Source organism: Thermobia domestica, chromosome 13, assembly GCF_964235325.1.
Source record: "Thermobia domestica chromosome 13, izTheDome1.hap1.1, whole genome shotgun sequence".
Classification (NCBI taxonomy): Eukaryota; Metazoa; Arthropoda; class Insecta; order Zygentoma; family Lepismatidae; genus Thermobia; species Thermobia domestica.
This window is the reverse complement of record NC_137466.1, coordinates 191,114,651-191,134,993: the sequence shown is the minus strand read 5'-3', so window position 1 is coordinate 191,134,993 and position 20,343 is coordinate 191,114,651. Positions and strand designations below refer to the sequence as shown.

Sequence of the window (20,343 nt, the reverse complement as noted above, 5' to 3'; positions counted from 1 at the left end):
CGTTAACTGAATGTAGCGGCCCTTTCAGCAGTGTTTGTTATTGCAAATCACAATGTATAAACCAATGAATCTCTAAAATATTACTGAATTGCAAGTTTTAGCAATTAGTTTTAGTAATTAGTTTTAGTAATTGGTTGCATTCATTATGTAAATTTTACTAATGTTGGTGAAAGGGGAAATCAGTGTACAAAATCAACAAGTCTATTCTTCTATCCTGTCTATTAAGATCAATTCAGTCGTGCAGTTCTAAAACGGCTCTTGTTCATTCACAGCAAATCCCAGAAAAAAAAAAATCAGGATCTACATGTTTTGTAGAACTTCAGTGTGTTTATGTGAAACATTTAAACATCCTCAAATATTTCCAGTTCTACAAAACGCATCGATCCTTCAATTTTCTTGGTTTTCTGGGATTTAATATAAATGGACAAGAGCCATTTTGGAACTCGACAACTCAATTGAACAATAATTATCGAATTTTCGCTTATGTTACTATCAGTCCTACTGAGACTATAGGTGAAAATTGGCAGTTAATGAGAGTATGATGACAACAAATGAAAATAAACAGTGGTATTAGCAAAAATTCTGATCATTTAGTATACAGGATAGAAAAAAAAAACAACATATTTTTAATGTTTGTTTACGCATAATTCAGTTATTCAAGCTGCTTATATTAATAGTAGTCGTTAGTATTTTAAAATGTAACCTTAAAAAAATATGTTGATATTGCAAGCATTCGTTTTCTTCGCATGTGAAGCTGTTTGAACTAACATTATTAACAGTAAGATAGCAAAAATTAAAAACTGGGTATTTGTATTATACTAATCTGCTTGGAAAAATGTAATAAATATACTGTAGTCTAGTTCATGAGATTAATATAATAAAATAAAAGTAACTTTCTCTGCTCTTAAAAGAAATGAGAACAATATAAAGAGAATAACTTCCTTATATTTCGAAAACTAGTTTCCCTCAACAATGAAACTTAGACAAAATAATAATAAAGGATAGGAAAGTATCCTTTCTTGTTCTTCCTTTAACCTTTGCTTTTAGTTTCACAATTTTTCTCCAATCTTTCGTTTTTTTTTTTTTTTTTTCAATCGAAGAAACCAACAAGTTTTTAATAGAAAGGTTATTTTTTTTTCTTTTCTTTTTCAAGAATATTAAAAATAACCCGCTATTATTTAAAGGCATATATAACTATAATCATTTAGTTATATGCCTGTACACTAGTTTCCTTAAGCATACACATACTGTATTCTCAACCTTAATATTATTTAAAAACCTTAAAAAACCTCAAAAAAACCTTAATATTATTTAAAAATTGAAAGTACAACCAAATTTAATCCTACAACAGTTCTAAGTTAAGTTAGTCTTGCTAACAGAAAGGATTCTTATCACTTTTTTATATTGAAATGTTAATATATGAAATTATAATAAAAGATACTAATTTGATAAACAACACCAGAAATAGAAATGAAGTCTTTGAGTTTTACGTCCAACGGTTATGCCGGCTAGGCTAAAGGAAACGATGAGTGAAATGGAGGAATGAAGAAAGTGCGAGGAAACAGGAGAACGACGACGAAACCCAAGCACACGGTGTTTGTCCACCACATAGTTCACTTGGCGCGAGCTGGGGTTGAACCAGCGTCCCTACGCATCAGAGGTAAACGCTCTACCACTGAACTACCGCAAGACCAGAAATAGATCCATAGGTTAGGAAAGTATGGAAGTTTCCGCTCCCAAAATTGTAAAACAGGTACCAAAGATGTAAGCATAACCAAATTCAATCCTATAACACTTCTAAGTTGTGTTAGTCTTGCTAACTAACAGAATGGTCATTATATTAACACTTGTCATTTTTTATATTGAAATACTAATATACACAGTTATGATAGAAGGTACTAATTTGATAAACATCAGAAACAAATCCATAGGTTAGGAAAGTAGGGAAACTTCCTTCTCGAAATCTTAAAAGGGTACCAAAGATGCAAGTTTCATAAATCTGTCAACTTTAATTTTCTAATATTTTAATAATTGTTAAATAAGTTTTATGTTTAGTATTTCTTGTGATAACTACTAAACTAAAACTTAAAGCTCTTTGACAGTTTTCGTAGATTTATATCAGACCAGATTCCCTTTTGCTGGCTGATATGTAATCAGCACATTAGACATCTAACAGCAACAGTATTATTATTATATCTTTCCTATTATTGAAAAATATGTATTTTTCCCGTAGTGCAAAGTGAGTGTATTTTTATACTGACTACATTATTTATATGCGTGCCATTGAAAAGTATGGATATATATATATATATATATATAATGTTGCTAGAGTTGTATACATACATAGATATAATTGTCATAAATGGTGAATTATGTTTAATTCCCTTATCTTACAAAATTTGCATACTATACAAGATTTAATCTCCAGGTCATTAGTCGGGTTCACTACAAAGTCCTTTTGTAATATATATATATATATATATATATATACTAGCCTTTGGCTAGCTGGGGGCTCCATCCCCAGATCCCCGAGTTTGCATTAGGCCTCGCATTTCTTATCTATCGGCCTTTGCATCAACAGTGAATTTCGTAAACTTGCCTGAATCTGCCCATCCGAGGGCTTCGCCCCCACACATTGTCTTTGCTCGGCCTACGGCCTCGCACCTCTTGAATCCACAATTCTATTGTATCTTTTAAATAGTTGAAATGGAAAAGGAAAAGATTGTGTTTCTCAAGAAGACGCCCATTTAAATAACATGGAAACTTCTTCATCCCCCTTTAGACCCCCCAAAATTAAAAATATTCACTTTTGGCAATTTTTCTGTCGGTTAGTCCTCGAAGGCTACAATCATGTCAAATTTCATCATTCTAATCATGCCGGAAGTGCCTAAACATTTTGGGGTGTAGAAGACGTCCCATATAAATAACATGGGAATGATTTTTCAGTTTCCCATAAAACCACTCTACGGTTGGAAATTTTTATTTCTAATGATTCACTTAGGTAACTCTAACGAAAACGTACAAGCATACCGAATTTTAAGTTTTTATTTCAATTCTAAGTACCTAAAACATGAGATTATAGGTCCAAAAAAAGGATCATTTAAATAACATGAGAAAATTCTTAATCGAATCTTTAGACCCCCTAAAAATTAAAAATATTCACTTTTGGAATTTTTTTCTGTCAGTTAGTTCCGGAAAGCTACAATCATGCCAAATTTAATCATTGTAGCCCTACAGGATGTGCTCAATAATTTATGTCAGCTCATGTAGTTTATATATATATATATATATATATATATATATATATATATATATATATATATATACAGTAATTTTCTGAGTTATATGTGCTTCAAATTCAATTTCTATAGCTTTATGAACTCTGCAATCTGGTATCGCTCTTCACATTTGATCTAAATTTTTATTCTAAAGGTTCTTTAAACTTTCCGGATTAACTCGAATTATTACATTTACGGATAATACGTAAAAATGGATTAACCTGCATTATTTTGCCTTATCGCAACGGAAACAAGTAGCCTCGCAGATGACATCCATCACCGAACTTTAACCTTTCAATCGATCAATCGAATTATTTCGGGCATTGTTTTTATGTTCTGATTTATATTAACTCGAAATATTTCCTCGTGATATGAATCATTGCAGTCAATTAAAACGTATTACAATGTAATTCGTTAATTTAACACAAGTTAAGGGATGGAGTTTACTCTTGGAACAAATATTGTATCATTCTTGTGTGATTACAGCCAGTGAGCTTAGCGTTACTTTTCCTTCCACACAGTTTATTAAATTGTTCTTTTCTTTTGTTTCTATTCAATAACAAATGTAATTTTTTTTTAACCAAAAAATAGCATATTTTTCAGCGGATACTTTATTCTATTCTTGCAGTTATTGTATTTTTAACTAAGACCAAAATAAGTCGGAAAAATCCAGATGTCTTTTCAGCTACTACAGCTCTCTAAATTTAGCTTTAAATGAAAATTAAGAGTTGGTCATGAAAGGGCACATTTATTACCGATTTAAAATATGAAATTAAAAAAGTATGACTTTGTCGGAACATTTTTTCTGCATAAAGTTGACGTTAATGGATTAATGACTTCATTCAACTCTTTTTCTCAGTATTTTGAAAGCAAATGTCACACTATTCAAGCTTTCTTGCAGAAACATCTTCTTTTATATATATAACAATAATAATAATAATCATGTATGGGTAATCCTAAACATCATTCTATTTTTACGTTGATTTTACTGGATCTTGCTCAAGGAAAAAGTCTATCTTTGACCATGTGCATGATTGCTAATAAAAAAAAAGTAATTAAATATTGTGAAGCACGTAGTTATGGAGTAACTTTGAGAAGTAAACAGAACACGTCTTCATTGTCTGATTTTCAGTTCACAATTAAGTTTTGTTTTATTCTTGTGTAGCATGATCTCAAATAATTTAGTTAATGTCTTTCGTAGTATATCTTTCAACTTTGAATTGCACTTTTTTTTTTTTTTTTCAAATAAGCATGATGACTGAAAAATATATTTGTAGTTGTTAACTTAATTGTGTCTCATACAGCATGTTTATTAAACGTTCTTTAATTTTACATAATTTTTGCATGCTTTGTAGGGAGTTTCTACAGTGGTTCTACTAGTTTCAGGATACGTAGGGGTTCAACTAAAAATAGTTCTTTACATTCTACAAGAACTTTGGGTAAGAAAACAACATGCGACAAATTATTTATAATTTTTGCTTGAAACCAGAATATCTATGCGAATGTTACTGGGTCATTGTTAAGCAATGTGTGTGTATAATAATATTGTATATAAATAACATTTATCTAATATTTAAGTATGACTGAAAGTAAAATTTATATATCTTGTTGCCATTCCTAAACAATATTTGAGCTTTTGTATATATATTGTGTTCTCTTCTTCTAAAACTTCTTTGCTGTTTCTATATTCAATCTTTGTACCTTCCTTTTCATATGAATTTTGCTCATTTATTAGGGCGCAGTTATAGCAAAATTTTCATCCTTTATCATCCTTACCATTTCATCTTTCAACGGGACAGAAAAAGCGAAAACACATTGTTTTAAGTGCCAGTAAGGGGTTAAATGGAACCAGGTTATATCACACGCTGAATCAAGCTTCATTTGTCCTTTCCTTTTTCAACAAGCAAAAATGTTCGTTTTTTCCTGTGGACGATGAAGTGGACAGTGCGCTGATTGGTTACTCACACACACATACACTAGTTCTGCTTGCTCAGTGACGTTTAAGAAAACAGAGTTGCAGATGTTCACTTTACTGCAAGTTACTCAAGGTAATTTGCTGCTGTGATTTCTTCACTTATGAACTGAATACAATCGTTCTGGTCTAAAAATTGATTACGTGAAGGAAAAAATAATATCTTTGGTTGAAAAGCATCCCATAATGCGGGATAAGCAGCATAAAAATCACAATAGGGTAATGCTAAAGAACTCATGGAAGAAAATAGGCAGTGAGCAAGTGAAAATATGTGTATCTGTATCGAAAACAAAGATATGTGCAGGTTGAGAATAGGTCGTTGTACAAAAGGTAATGTACGGTAATGGGTTCGGTACTGGTAGCCCTTGTAATCAGTTCACACTTGTAACAGAACAATTGTAAACAGGAAATACTGGTTTCCTACTTTGTGAAAAAGGATCCAATTCAGTGTCCCAACAATGGGTTTCAGTTACTAAATTAATCCTCTATTCAAACCGGAAGTGGTAGAAATGAACCATTTCCGTTTTCAACGTTAATCGTCATAATGCAAAAGCGGTGAAGTAGAATTCAAGTTGTTTTCTGGAATCGATTCAGCGTCCTAAGAATAGGCTCTATTCCCTCCGCTAAGCTTCTATACAAACCGGAATTGTTAAAAATTGACTTCCGGTTTCAACACTCATCGCAATAATGAAAAAAAAAAAAAAGAAAAGAAAATAGATAGGGACAAGCAGTTTTTACATGAATTCAGTACCACAAGATTATGTCTCACTTCTCGTTTTATTCTTGAACTCTAACCGGAAGTGGTAGACATCACTTCCGGTTTTAATATTAATCTCAGGAGAGAAAAACAGTAAGATATATATATAGAGTAATGGCTTTTTGATGTGAATTCATCTTCCTAGGAACCAGTTCTATGTTTGATCTTATTCTTCTACTCCAAAGAGAACTTATAGATGTGCTATTCCCAGTTTCAGTATTGAATGTGCCTAATTTGGAAGTCTACCGTAGTTTCACACTGTGAAATGGAAGTCACTTGTTGTTATATTTCTCTCATCACAATACTTGCTAATTGCTGCTTCCTTAGATGCTCGTACTTCTGTGTTAGGATTTAGAATACCATTTCATTCTTTTCTTCTGCCAAGAAAGTTGATGCGAGAATATTTTTCTTCTAATCCGTAAGGAAGCATAAACACAACTTCAATGCCTTTCTGTGTGGCCAAATAACGTTTAGCTTTCTCTGTGCTACTTTCCCTTGCAATTGTTTTCATAATTCTAACTCCTTTCTTATTATTTCATTTATGTCGCACTGTCTTCATGTCAATATTTCGGATATTACAGACATGATTTCTTATAGAAGAATGACTACGGTGAGATCAATAAAAGTTTTTTTTAAAGGTGTAGATTTAACCCAAGTAAAATAGAATACACATAAAACATTGCTTATAATTTATCTATTGCTTCCAGAGCGAGAAATCGTTAATCAAACCAATACATCATCCACATAATTCGGTAAGTACAGGTATAAAATGTTGTAAGGTGCATTTGGTACGAAATTCTCTCTCTCTCTCTCTCTCTTGCTTGAGTTTAAAGACTGTTTCATAAGTTCTCCAATTTAGCAGCATTGGAATTTCTTATGCTACCACGAGTAATATCAATAGCATGCCTCATTGAACACGGCCCAAAAAAAAAAAAAAAAAAAAAAAAAAAAAAAAAACCACTGACATTTACATTGTTTTGCCTTCTCTCTCTTAAAGCTTAACTGACTCCTCATTAAATTCCCATTTACTCTTATGTTAAAGCTTACTCTTCTGCGTACTTCTTTGTAAGTAAGAAAATAGACTTTAAAAGGTTGGTCATTGGTAGAGCCTGTCTATTTCAGGTATGCCCTCGGAAAATATGCGAAACATACTTCGGCCCATCCCCGCAACCCTCCCTTTGCTTATGGAAAAAAGTGAATGACCTTAGCTATGTTGCCAATTTGTCATTCAGTCGTTTGGTCTTGACAAATGAGGATCGTAGGCTACTTAGAATGGTTAAAAAGATAGAGCACAGCGAAATCTGTGAAATAATTCATTGTGGCAACGCTTCTGCATCCAACAATTGAAAGATCTCGGTCGCAGCAACTTCTTCCTCCACTTTCGAGAGAGGTACGGGAAAACACAGATCGACAGCAGCGCCAGAAGGGGCACAGTTGAAATAGAAAGGCTCTAGAAACACATGAATATTGAGTTCATTCGAGATTTCAGTATTTTTTTTTCCACAATTGAAGACCTGAAGTAAATTACGATCTAAGTGCCATTTGAACAGTTTTGAGATGATGTTTTTCCTCGAGAATTTGTGCCGTGCACATACACGTCACGCATTCTATTGGCAATGATCTGGACTACTATGCACAGGTTTGGCGCTTAGATCCGAATATACTTAAACTGCCTTTGCCCATTCCGGTTATAACTCGAAACTTCAGAAAATGGCATTTAGATCGAAATTTACTTCAGGTCTTAATTTTGATCTTCTTCTTTCTTAAGTGACTTCATAGTTATCAATGAGAACGATCAGCAGAACGATAAATGTAGTATCAACTTAAGTCAATTCAAGGGTATACTTACAGGGAGAGCAAATAAGAGCCCGGTCTCCCGAACGAGTTCCTGTCCCTCCCAAATGGAGTTCGGTTGTTAGGTGTTTAGTTAAACACGTTTAATAAAGCTAATGACAAATGCTTATAATACAACAAATAGAAATGCCCATTCTACACCGTGAAGAATAAGATTTAATGAATACAAAACTGTAAATTTGAATATTGTAAAAAAAAAAAAAATAAATAAAATAAAAAAAAAAGTTTCTCTCTTTCCTTTTAGAAGCAAAATTTTGTATATATATGTTCTATGCATGAGTTATTAATGCATTACACCGCTTTTAGTATGTAGAAGTCCGGCTCCCTTAAGAAAAGCTTTTTTGGGTACACTTCTGAGTCAATTATAAAAGTTATGAAAAGGAAAAAAAGATTTACAGGAAATTGTAATTCTTCGTAGAAGTGTATTTTGAGTTTCAAATAAATACACATTTGACTAGTGAGTGGATAGTACGAAAGTGAGATGCAATTTACAACACAATTTAACTAAGCATAGTTTTATGTGTGAATATGTTTTCTAATTCAGCGTTTACAGCACACTTAATACCGGACCTCCTTTCTACAAAATTTTTTTGGTTTTCCGAATTTCCTAATTTCGATCATCGTTACTGCAACATCACATGTACATGTTTCATAGCTGTACTAGAATGTCACAATTAAAATTATATGAAACATAGTAATATCTTATATTTAAATATCAAAAATAACGTTACGAAGATTGAGTAGCTTTGCATGTTAATTTTATCTAATGATCATTTAGTTTGTCATCACTATATCTACAATGGTAGAACCTTACCATAAACTTCTATTTATAAAAACAACTGCAGATAATAGTCAACAATTCGTATGCTCTTTATTAACTGTACAAAGAAGCTATCAACACACGAAATGCACCTTTTTGCATTACTTCTTAAGCTGTTATTGACTTTGCATGATTTAAACATTGTCATTTTACCGCTTTATTGTTCTCATTATTATTGTCGTTCGCATGTATATTTCTCATATGTGGTAAATAATTCAATGTTGTTCTACCTGTCGTTACCTTCTAAACTATACTTAGGCCCCATCACGTCGAAATTAAAATACCGCTAATTTTAGAGTAATTATCTTCAAATAGATAATCGAAAAGTGGAACAAGAGCTCGCTAGACAATATTATTTTGCATGAGATACCGTTATCACGACTCACTTATGTGCATTCGATTTCCAACCATTTAGAAAATCGCCATTTATTTTTGCGCTTTTAAATGGCTGCAAACGGAAAGCTACTAGGTGACTTGTGATGGAAAATAATATTGTCTAGTGCGCTCTTGTTTCACATTTCGTTTATCTTTTGTCTATTTGAAGATATCACATAATTATTGTAAAATTAGCGGTATTTTAATTTCGCAGTGATTAGGCCTCTTAACGTTTCAGAAGAAATCTATTGAATAAATCACTTAAATTTTTTTCCCTTACTTACGAATCCTCTTGAGCGTTTTTTCAGATTAAGCATACCTCTAAGTTTTAGTAGTTTTTTCTTGGTTATGTTCATCTTCATCAAAGATACAAAAGTGGTTATATTATGTTCCACTTTCTATGCAAGTTTTACTGAGTCAAGTTTAGTAATAACAGGGTTCCTACTGATCTGGAGAAATCTATTTCCCTGACTTCGCCGTGACTTTTCCTGACCTTTGGAAGGATATTCCCTGACTTTCATGACAGTTGTCGGATGACGTTGACGTATAAATAAGGAATAAATAACTGAATATTATATATGAGAATATTTATTTTATAGAGACAGATAGTAATCAATTGCTTATACGTACATTCCACTTACCTTCCATAAAAATTTGAACAACGTCCATTATAATGGTTGGATAAGCTGAAATTTGTATACAATTAATGTAAGAAAACATATTTTATAAGATTTCCCTGACTTTCCCTGATTTCCAGTCTTTTTCCCTGAATTTCCCTGACCTGCACCATTTTCCCTGACTTCCCTGAGCAGTAGGAACCCTGAATAAGTAAAGGCTGAGTATTCATGCAATACAAACATGGGAAATGGATACTTATAATTCAAAAACTGTGCAGTGAAATAGGCACTAAAATATATCTGAAAACAATAAAAATAAATATACAATGAAATTAAGCGCCACATAGTGTTCAAATAATTTAGAAGTAAATCGTTGTTTGTAGGAAACATTTTATTCTAAAGAAAGAAGCATGAAATTCTTTCCATGTGCATCTAATAAATAAATTATTTACAGCAATTTACCATTTCACATAGTAGTCGTAAGTTTCCCAGCACTTTGCACGCAGTAGTCCAAAGAAGAAATTATTGGTCACTTTCGAATTACTAGATATATTATTACGTATATTTTAGTTTAATACATTTTGATGGTCCATCATATCATAAGAGATTATTAATGCGACTCAAGTTGTCAGTTGATAATTATTTCTTTAATCGTATGACACTTTTCAACATTTTACGCAATCTTTATATTATTAGTCGGTTGATAAACTTTCACCTTTAAGCACTTGTCGAAGCCCTTATTAGCCGCAACAGCTCGTTCATGTTTCTTGTGGTGACATTCTTTTCACATACCTTCTAACTTGATTTTGACCTGGACTGAAGTTTTCAGTTCGAAGAAAATATCAAGAATAGACGATGCTAGACACCTAAGCTATAATACAGGTAATATAGAGCGAAAGTTCTATTTATTTATTATTATTTTTATTGGAGTGTAGACCCTCAAACGAATTTCAGTGCGTTCATTTCAAATTATTTCTCTAACATTAAGAAATAAGCATGTTTATCGCCCGGTATCTATAAAAGGATAAAAGATTGTTCTGTACTTTCTAGCTTGGTACGTTTCTTAACAGTACTTTCCTCAGAAAATTCTTCATTATTGGAAACTCCTTTATCAGGAACAGAACGTATCAGAATTTTGTTCTTTTAACTTATTTATACCCTTGACTCAATAAAACTTGTATATAGACTTCTCTCTCAATATATATATATATATATATATATATATATATATATATATATATTTGGTCTAGGAATTAATTCGTGCGGTTGGTACGCACACATTGAAGCTGTAGTACAAACACAAAATACATAAATACCTTAAGAAAAATATTGTCCATCGCTAGCCACCACTTTCGCCCATCTGTCAGGCAATGTACGGATTCCGTGGCGAAAGAAGTCCTCATCCTTGGAAGCGATCCAGTCAGAGACCCATGTTTCGATATCTTCTGAAGAAGTAAACCGCTGTCCAATCAAATCGTTGTTCATGCAATCGAACAAGTAGTAGTCCGAAGGAGCAACGTCTGGTGAATACGGCGGGTGGGGTAAAACTTCCCATCCGACATTTTCTAAATAGGTTTTGACCGGTTTTGCGACATGTGGGCGAGCGTTATCATGTTGAACAATACGTTTATCATGTCTGTTCTCCCATTCTGGTCGTGTTCTGGCCAGAGCTTGCTTCAAACGCATTAATTGTCGTCGATAACGTTCTCCATTCATAGTTTCACCCGGTTGCAGCAGCTCATAGTACACCACACCTTTCATATCCCACCATATGCACAGCATAACCTTTGCACAGTGAATATCTCGTTTTGGTTGTGATGGACCTGGTTCACCTGGTTTCACCCAGGCCTTTTTTCGTTTAGGGTTCTCGTAATGGATCCACTTCTCATCACCCGTAATAATTCGATGCAGAAACCCCTTTCTGCTCTGTCGTTGAAGCAGCAATTTGCAAATGGTTTTTCGTCTTTCAACGTCTCTGTCTTTCAGTTCATGTGGAACCCAATGTGACATCTTTTGAATCATTCCCATGGCTTTCAAGCGTTTGGAGACTGTTGTTTGATCAACGCCTAATGCTGCTGCAAGTTGTTCCTGCGTTTGACACGAATCCTGCTCGAGCAATGCTGTCAATTCTTCGTCTTGAAATTTTTTTGGCTGTCCAGCTCGCTCTTGGTCTGCCAAGCCGAAATCACCACTTCTAAACCGTGCAAACCACTTCTGACACGTTCGCTCAGCTAGAGCATGGTCACCATACACTTCCACCAAAATACGATGACTTTCAGTCGCACTTTTCTGCATGTTAAAGTAATGCAGCAGGACACCCCGCAAAAACACTTTATCAGGCACAAATTGCGCCATGTTCACTTAACTACAAACTGGTGTTGTTGACGCTTTAATCCACTGCCCTATACTACGAACGATACGCGATGACAGGGGTTTGCAACACATGTGTGGATACACGGAACTGTGGGACGCTCCGTTTGTTGCGCCATCTCTTGTCCAACCGCACGAATTAATTCCTAGACCAAATATATATATATATATATATATATATATATATATATATATATATATATATATATATATATATATATATATATATATATATATAAGTTTAACAACTAAAATATTAACAATCATTAATAATTTATTACAAGAAATATTAATTATAAATGTTTTAGTATATTTAACCTGAATTCCAGGTACGAAGAAATGCAGATTTACGAGCAACTCGATATTTTTTTTTAAAAAAAGTCACATGTACCCGACTTACCAAATATTTATACAGCGAACACTATTGGCTAAATTGAAATTTTTGGAGGAAAGAAGAGTGTCATACTAGCACTAGCAAATGAATAACAAAAATTTTGCTGTCCAGCAATTACCAATCAAATTATTTAATTTTTTATTGACATTTATTTATGTTTTGTTTTGTTATTAAGGTGGATCACTAGGTGTTCTCGGTGCTATACTAAATGCTGCTTGAATAGTGCGGCGTTGCCAGTTAGTGTCGAGTATTTACTGATGCCAGATAATAAAGGAAGTAATCATGGAATTCTGCTTGGATACTTACTGGAAAAATTAGTTTTCGATCCTTACCGCAATCTCGCTTCTCGAACTGCAACGCTAGAATCCAGGAATTTTCTTCTTGTGACTACTACAGTAAACGTACAACTTTGGCAACAACGCATTATGGCATTCTTCGCAAGTTTCGTCTCAAAATCTATTTCCTTAAATGTAAATTAATATTTAAATAAAATGTGAAACATAACACTAGAAACGGTCAAACAATATATCTGTTTCGTAATAAGATCATTACTTTAAAATACTTTACACATACAAGTAAACATTTCATAAAACGAAGCACTCCTAGTAAGATCTAACAGCAAGTGCCATCTTGTGTGCTCATGGTAAAACGAATCAAATATTTTCTTTTATTTGTTACATTTTTCGATATCAGGAGACATAACGAAATGAATCAGTGCCTTGTGCTGTAACTGAAACATTACTTTATCTTAAAGTATAATGTTTATAATATGTAACGTTTCATTGCGCAGTAGTTAAGGGAATAAGCTCAAATATGTACTGACTTCCGGGTGGTGATCCGCCTTAATTGAATTAACGTTCCTAAGAATGCAAGTAGACAATATCGAGACTTCTAAAATGTAAAATAATAATAATTTATTACAGCTTTATCACCAAAAAGGATAGTAATAATCTTTCTAGCTTCCTCAAGGAATTACTGTTCAATAACAAAATGTTACGTTTTTTACAATATATATATATATATATATATATATATATATATATATATATATATATATATTTAAATTTGTTATTGCAATGAGATGAAATTTCTCGTTTGCATCCCGCGATTATGTTCTTTAGGCTAAAGGAGATGGGTGATTAATAAAGTGAATAAATGTCTATGAATTAATCAGTGAAATGAAAATGTAAGAGAACTCCCAAAACCCATGGACACAATGCTGATCACCAGGAACTCGAATGGCTGGAGACAAAGCCAGGAACCCCTCTAACTACTGAGTCACTGTGTCTCCATTTATTATTGTTTAGAGTTTAACATCCCTTAGCAGTGCCAAGGATGTAACTGCATCTCAGGTCTAACATGAGATTCGAACCATGCTTCCACCGAAAATCAAACTTAAAGAGGCCTAATCACTGCGAAATTAAAATACCGCTAATTTTACAGTAATTGAAATTGAAAAAGGCTTGTAAAAAGGAAAAAGTAATTATGGGATATCTTCAAATAGATACAAGATAATCGGAATGTGGAACAAGAACGCGCTAGACAATATTATTTTGCATGAGGTACCGTTATCACGTGTCACCTAGTAGCTATCCGTTCGGAGCCATTTAGAAACGCGAAAATAAATGCCGATTTTCTAAATGGCTGGAAATCGAAAGCAGATAAGTGAGTCGTGATAACGGTATCTCATGTAAAATAATATTGTCTAGAGAGTTCTTGTTCCATTTTTCCCTTATCTTTTACGTATTTGAAGTAAAATTAGCGGTATTTTAATTTCACGTCATGAGGCCTCTTACGTATCTGCACTGAAACCGATCGTATTTAAAAGTGACAACGCTAATCAAGGTAAAGATTAACTTCACGAAACGGTAATGAATGTTATCAAGACTGCTACTACTATAAGTAATAAGTTTGACTTCTGAGAGTGTGGATAGTATGGTAGTAAAGTAAACGAGGGAACTAAATAGTCTGAACAGCAATATGAAGCTTTCAATCATTTTTGATATTATATTCTTGTATTCATTGTAATAAAACTATTCTGAATTCCTACTCTTTCGATGTTATCTTGACTGAAGCAATTTTGATGTAAATCTTGTTTTCTTCTCATTTACAGATTCTACATTAAATATTCATCCAGCATTGAGACGTATTGAATCCTTCTTTGCTAACAATCTCCGAAGAACAGCATCATCAAGTACTAATGTTTTATTCAACAAAAAAGCCTCATCTCATGGTTAGTTCCTGCACTGTATCAGTATAAAATAATTATTTTTTCCACGTAAGATGAGATTTTTGAGCACGTCTGCACAATTTTATATGTAATCCTTGTTTGGGTCTAACAAAATTCCTAAGAAAGACAGTCGAAACTTTTTACGTATTCCATGTGTTAAATATATAATTAATTCATAATCTAGTATGTTTAATGTTTCAATATACAAAAACATGTTATTGCTCCACTTAGCCAGAGGAAGTTTTGACTGTAAACACAAGGGTTCAGAAAGAATATATTCCTCGTAGCCGTTCCCTGTATAACGGAATACGTTATTTTTACCGGGTTGGTGTAATTGAAAGATCCAGATCTTGAAGAGTCTGATGGGAAACCACTCTCTGTAACCACAATCAATGGATCAGCGGAGGTCATAAGTATAACGTTACAAACGGTACAAACTCCATACTAGTTCAGAAAACAGGTTGGTGAGCCCAGTCAATCACAAGGCAGTGTGTTGTTAAATAGTGCCGTGTGAAAGTGCACCGTGGAGAATACAATTAAAAGGTATTTTCATCTACAAATTCAAACTGTTGAGACATTCAGCACAACTTGCCATGAAAAACATCAATCGTGCATTTAGCCAACAGTGATAAATAAATAAATAAATATACCGTACGCTGTTGGTTTGTGAAATTTCATGGCGGTAAGACATTACAAAATGAGCCCAGCAGTCACCGACTATGTTCGACTATGTTCTGATGAGCTCTTTAGGAACACAATGAAGGTTGACCCTCGGGAAAAAAGTGTCTGTACAATTGTATTCGGGTTGGGTATACTATCATACCACTGTAGTACGTCGTCTCCGTGCAATCGGTAAGCTGAAAATGCCGGACTCATGGTGCCATATGAGTTGACACCAACCATCATGGGTACCATGAGTCGATACCAGCCATCATGAGCACCATATGAGTCGACACCAGTACACAGGGACCGCCGTCTGGAGGTATACAGATCAACCGGAGTGTCCTGAATCGGGTTGTTACTTTTGATGGAATATAAATTTGGTACGACAATCGTTCACAATCAGGACACGGGTTGGTCTGTGATCATTCCAGGACGATTCCATAACCACCCCTTCACCCACATGCATGCTCCACACATCGCTCAAAGAACGGTGACGACTCTCATGAGTTGTGTGTGGAACTCTTCCTGCCTACTCGTTCTCACATTCTATTTCATCGGCGGTACTTGGGGAATATTTATACAAAATTTCAAGAATCTACACCAAATAATTTCCAAGGTTTGGTAGTAATTGAATTAGTAAGTTAGGGGATTTACTCTTTTATATATACCAATTTTGCAGTGAGTAATCTTTGTTTTATTGTTATATGTTAATGAAATAGTCAAGCTTATTTATTTATTTATTTTGCATTCAGGATACCACAGTATTGTACATATATTTTACTGCAATTCTCTACGAAGTATTTGCTGGCTCTTGACACATTTTATTTCTTTATTTTTGTGTGTGTAGGTATCTTACACATAAATGCCTTTTGCTGAAGGGAATAACTACACTTATTGTGAAATCTGCTGAAATGTTTGTGGCCTGACCCAGTACGACGATAGTAAGAATGATTGAATTTATAATAATTGATTGATTGAATAAACGTACTCCTCTCGAAATTCAAAATTTTGCTCCTCATATGAATATTCCGTGGTAGTAATCACCTCACGATATGGTGCAACATGGCGTCTCCACCCCCTTAAAAAAATGAAGAAACAACTAATTTGACGGAGCAAAATCGAGGGAATTCAGGATGACCAACACTTGAAATCCAAGTAACGCAATTTTTAGCTTTGTTCACATTGCTTAACGGATAAGAAGATTGTCCTTGAGAAAAAGACTTTGATTTTTGAGTTTGCCGTCGTACTGGTGGTTCATAATCTTTCAACGGGCAAGTCAGTGTTCAAAATTACTAGCTTCAAATTGTGCTACCCACTCCTAACAGTTTTATATGAAGGAATGGAATTCTGTTACGTGTTATTAATTTCCTCACGGGTCTCATTCGAGCACTTATCGGAAAAACAAGTTCTTCTTCACAGCCGTAGTTTCACTGTTAGTCAGTCGCACTTACCAAGCACATATTCACTTTATAGACCTGAGAAAGGCTTTAGTAACATTGTAGAGTTTGATACATGTATATATAAGGATATGCACTTTCAGAACATGACCCAGAACAGTTCAAGATCAGGGTCGGGTCATGAGCATTTCAGCACCTTGTAAAATTCAGTAATTACTTCTTCCCTATAATTATTGCTTGTCGTAATATAGCATTGAATATTCTAATTAATATTATTTATTATTATTACAGGAGCTTTGAAGACGGCCAGTAGCTTTAATGTCAACAATGAGCACTGCATGTTTCTCATGAACAAAGCACAATCTCTACCCAACAACTCGAATTGCGTAACTGCTAATGTTCCACTGCCAATCACATTACATAATGAAGCACGAAATGAACACAGCAACATGAATCACCACCACCCGATTGTCCAAGCTTCAACTGAAGACACGGTAGTTTCCAGTGCTAAAGACAATGGATATAAAATAGTGGTTAAAAGAGGTATTGTACTCAGCTTACTTGATATAAAAAGTGCGACAGACAGGTATGGGGAATGCCTTGGAAGTACCATTAATAACAGCCCAAACTTATTAAGTGCAGTATCTGAAGAACGTACCCCAGTGAATAGTGCTAGTATTAAAGAATCCCCTTTATTGACGCCATCAGTATGCATTACACACGTTGACAACAATAATGAAGAAAGTATTGTTCAGCCAGCGATTGATTTCAACAATGAATTGCAAGACTCTCGATGTTATCTTCAAGGACAAAGTGTGTCTATGGAAAATATCCAGTGTACAAAAGATGAATTTTCTTATACCAACTCGTTCCCTACAAAATCCTCTGAATCTCCAATTTCATTTACAGCGAATGGGAATGCTATTTTCAATATGGAGAACACAATTCCACGCTGTAATACCGTATCAGGTGAAGAATTTTCACATTCTTCACCGAATTCTACAATGTGCGTCCAACCAGAGACTTGCAATGATCTGTCAGATACGGATCAACTATTCTCGCAAGCAGAACAATCACGGATAGTGAATCTACCTCAACTTTTACCCCTCCCCGAATCTAATGTGCGTTCTAAGTCAGATCCTGAATTAGTTTGTTTAAGTCAAGCTACAAACAATTTTGGTTCTATTGAACACTTAGACCGATGTTCCCAAAATCATCACAGAAAACGTTCGAAGACAGTGAGCTGTTACAGCAGTGGTAGGCGCCATACTTCTCATAGTTGTGGAAACTATAATGAATATTGTTCACACAGGGAACTACAAATACCTGAGAGTGAGCATACTTCTTTCAAAGGAAGTATCTACTCATTCTTTAAGAAGTCCAAAGAACGTTTACCAAACTCTAAAACTAGTGTAGCTGATACCAAAGATGAGAACATGTAAAAAAAAAACAAAATCTATTGAGTACCTTATGAATATTTTATTACTTGCAAATAAGGGCGCCCATCTTTCAAGGATGAGAGCGAAAGTGGCTTAAGCGTTGGTTCACAATCATTAAAAATTCAGTGAAATTTCCCATGATTATGCCCTCTAGGTTAAAGATGGATGAGTACTGAAAGTGAATGACTGTGAAATACTTGGTGGAATAATAATCTTGGAAGAAACGAGAGAATCTCGAGAAAACCCACAGACACGAAGCTGTCCACCACAAACACACGTGGCCGGGGATCGCACCAAAGGTGGGCGTTTTACCACTGAGCCATTATGCCCCCCACGCCCCATCCCCACAATCATTAAAGAAGATTTTTTTAATCAAAACTAAAGTATAGTAAACAAATACTAGAATACAGTAACTCAAGCCTCATCCTATCCGGGCGCCCATATTTCAAAGCCATTCTATTCTATTTAGGGTTGTCATATTCCAAAAATGAAAATCCGGGACGCTACTAAATTACGAGAATCTTTGAAATGCTTAAAATGAAAAGAAGTGTTATATACTATTTTACTTTCTTCCATTACATACAGCTGTATTACGTAATTACATTTTTAGTCATTTTAGTAGACCTTCTCTTCCCTAGTTAACCAAACGTAAGCAGATGATTTACCGCACTCCCCCCTGGTAAGCATTTTTTTTTTTTTAAATTTCTCAGGATCTGTAATATTTCTTGCCTTTCAGTCTTCTCCTATTAAAAAAAAAAAAAAAAAAAAAAAAATACTCCAACATTTTCCCATTGTTGTTTATTCAGTTTTTTTAATGAAAAGAACATATGTTTCTTGAATGGTCAGTAGAAAATTACCAAAAATATCTGTCAGAAATTAATGATAAAATATTTCAGAAGCAAGATGCAGATTGAAACAGAGTACTAGATAACAATAAGATTCAGGAGTAAAACATTTGTTCGAGGCCCAATGAAACGAATGCTTCGTTCAATGTTAAAGTAGTTAAATCGTGAACTTAATTAAATCCATTACTTTAAATTAAATTCAAGTGATATTTTTTTTTAACTTTTGAATTGTCATACTTAGAAGTTGAAGAGAATAATTATATACGTAATCCCGTGAAAAAAGCATATAATATTCCCTTCCTTTCTTCACTGAAATCCGGGACATTTAAGTGCCCCGAAAAATATTTTCGGAACGCACATCTCGATTTCGCGAATCCCGGATTTTCCGGAACGAATGGCAATCCTAATTCTATTAACTATAAGCCTTTCCAACTCCAGGATAAATGTTTAATGTATAATGGTTGTTGTAAATAACGAAAAAAAGAAAACACAAATAAAAATAAATATGACAAATTAAAAAGTCACAACATTTATTTTGAAGGTTTCCCTCAGCTTTTAGATGAGCATTATATTGTTATTTATACATGTTACGTTTCTAATTAAAAAAAAAAAAAAAAAAAAAAAAAAAAAAAAAAAAAATTAAACGAATGGAAGCTGCGCCAAAGAATCGCTCAAATTTTAAAAGAAAAGCATTTCTTCTTAAGTAACACGCACCATTAACAATGTAACGACATACATAGCTAGATACATATTATAAATATATACATTACGTAGGAAGATTCATCTGTATACACTTTTCACATACAACTGCTGATGTTGAAACGGTTATTTATTAAACCATATAAATATCCTGATTGCATAAGATACCAATTGTACTTCTTTCAGTATATTTACTGTCAGTAAAGAGGTCAATTAACACGTACACAAGGCCGAAGATTGTTTATTTGTTTAACTTAAATCTTTCTGCTCTCTTCCGTTTCTTCTCTTCCAAATCATCGTTTGTAGCTGATGACGTTATTTTTACTGGTTTCGTGGTGCTTACTGTTGTTTTCTTTGAACTGTCCTTCGGGTCCACTTCACCAAACCTTTCACGTCTTCTACGAAGTCTTTCTTCCTGGTCCATCTGTTGGAATTAAAAACAATGTTTAAGGAGCATATTCATTAATCATTGTCACAGCTACTTGCTTTCAACTGAAATTAAAGTATACAGTACTAATACACATGAAGGTAAATATGCTTTTGAATTAACTTCTGGTGGAAAGTAAAGAATATGAAAAAGGATATTATATTGTCATATTAAAGACAGCACATGGCAACGTGTAAAAAAAGGTA

General features: G+C 33.9%; 2 protein-coding genes across 3 annotated transcripts in view; one reads left to right on the top strand and one right to left on the bottom strand.

The window, feature by feature from the left end:
- LOC145668882 (uncharacterized) overlaps nucleotides 1-19,509 on the top strand; it is a 182,153-nt gene extending 162,644 nt beyond the window's left edge. Inside the window, exons 7-9 of the mRNA XM_081737142.1 lie at nucleotides 4,634-4,717; nucleotides 14,551-14,670; nucleotides 17,019-19,509. Coding sequence (XP_081593268.1) covers nucleotides 4,634-4,717; nucleotides 14,551-14,670; nucleotides 17,019-18,169 — 1,355 coding nt within the window. The 3' untranslated portion in view covers nucleotides 18,170-19,509. The remainder of the gene's footprint in view (nucleotides 1-4,633; nucleotides 4,718-14,550; nucleotides 14,671-17,018) is intronic.
- A 107-nt stretch (nucleotides 19,510-19,616) lies between these two features.
- Nucleotides 19,617-20,343, bottom strand: part of LOC145668883 (SAP domain-containing ribonucleoprotein) — a 50,654-nt gene continuing 49,927 nt past the window's right edge. For both annotated transcript variants that reach the window (XM_081737143.1, XM_081737144.1), the window contains one exon: nucleotides 19,617-20,134. In XM_081737143.1, coding sequence (XP_081593269.1) covers nucleotides 19,952-20,134 — 183 coding nt within the window. In that variant the 3' untranslated portion in view covers nucleotides 19,617-19,951. The remainder of the gene's footprint in view (nucleotides 20,135-20,343) is intronic.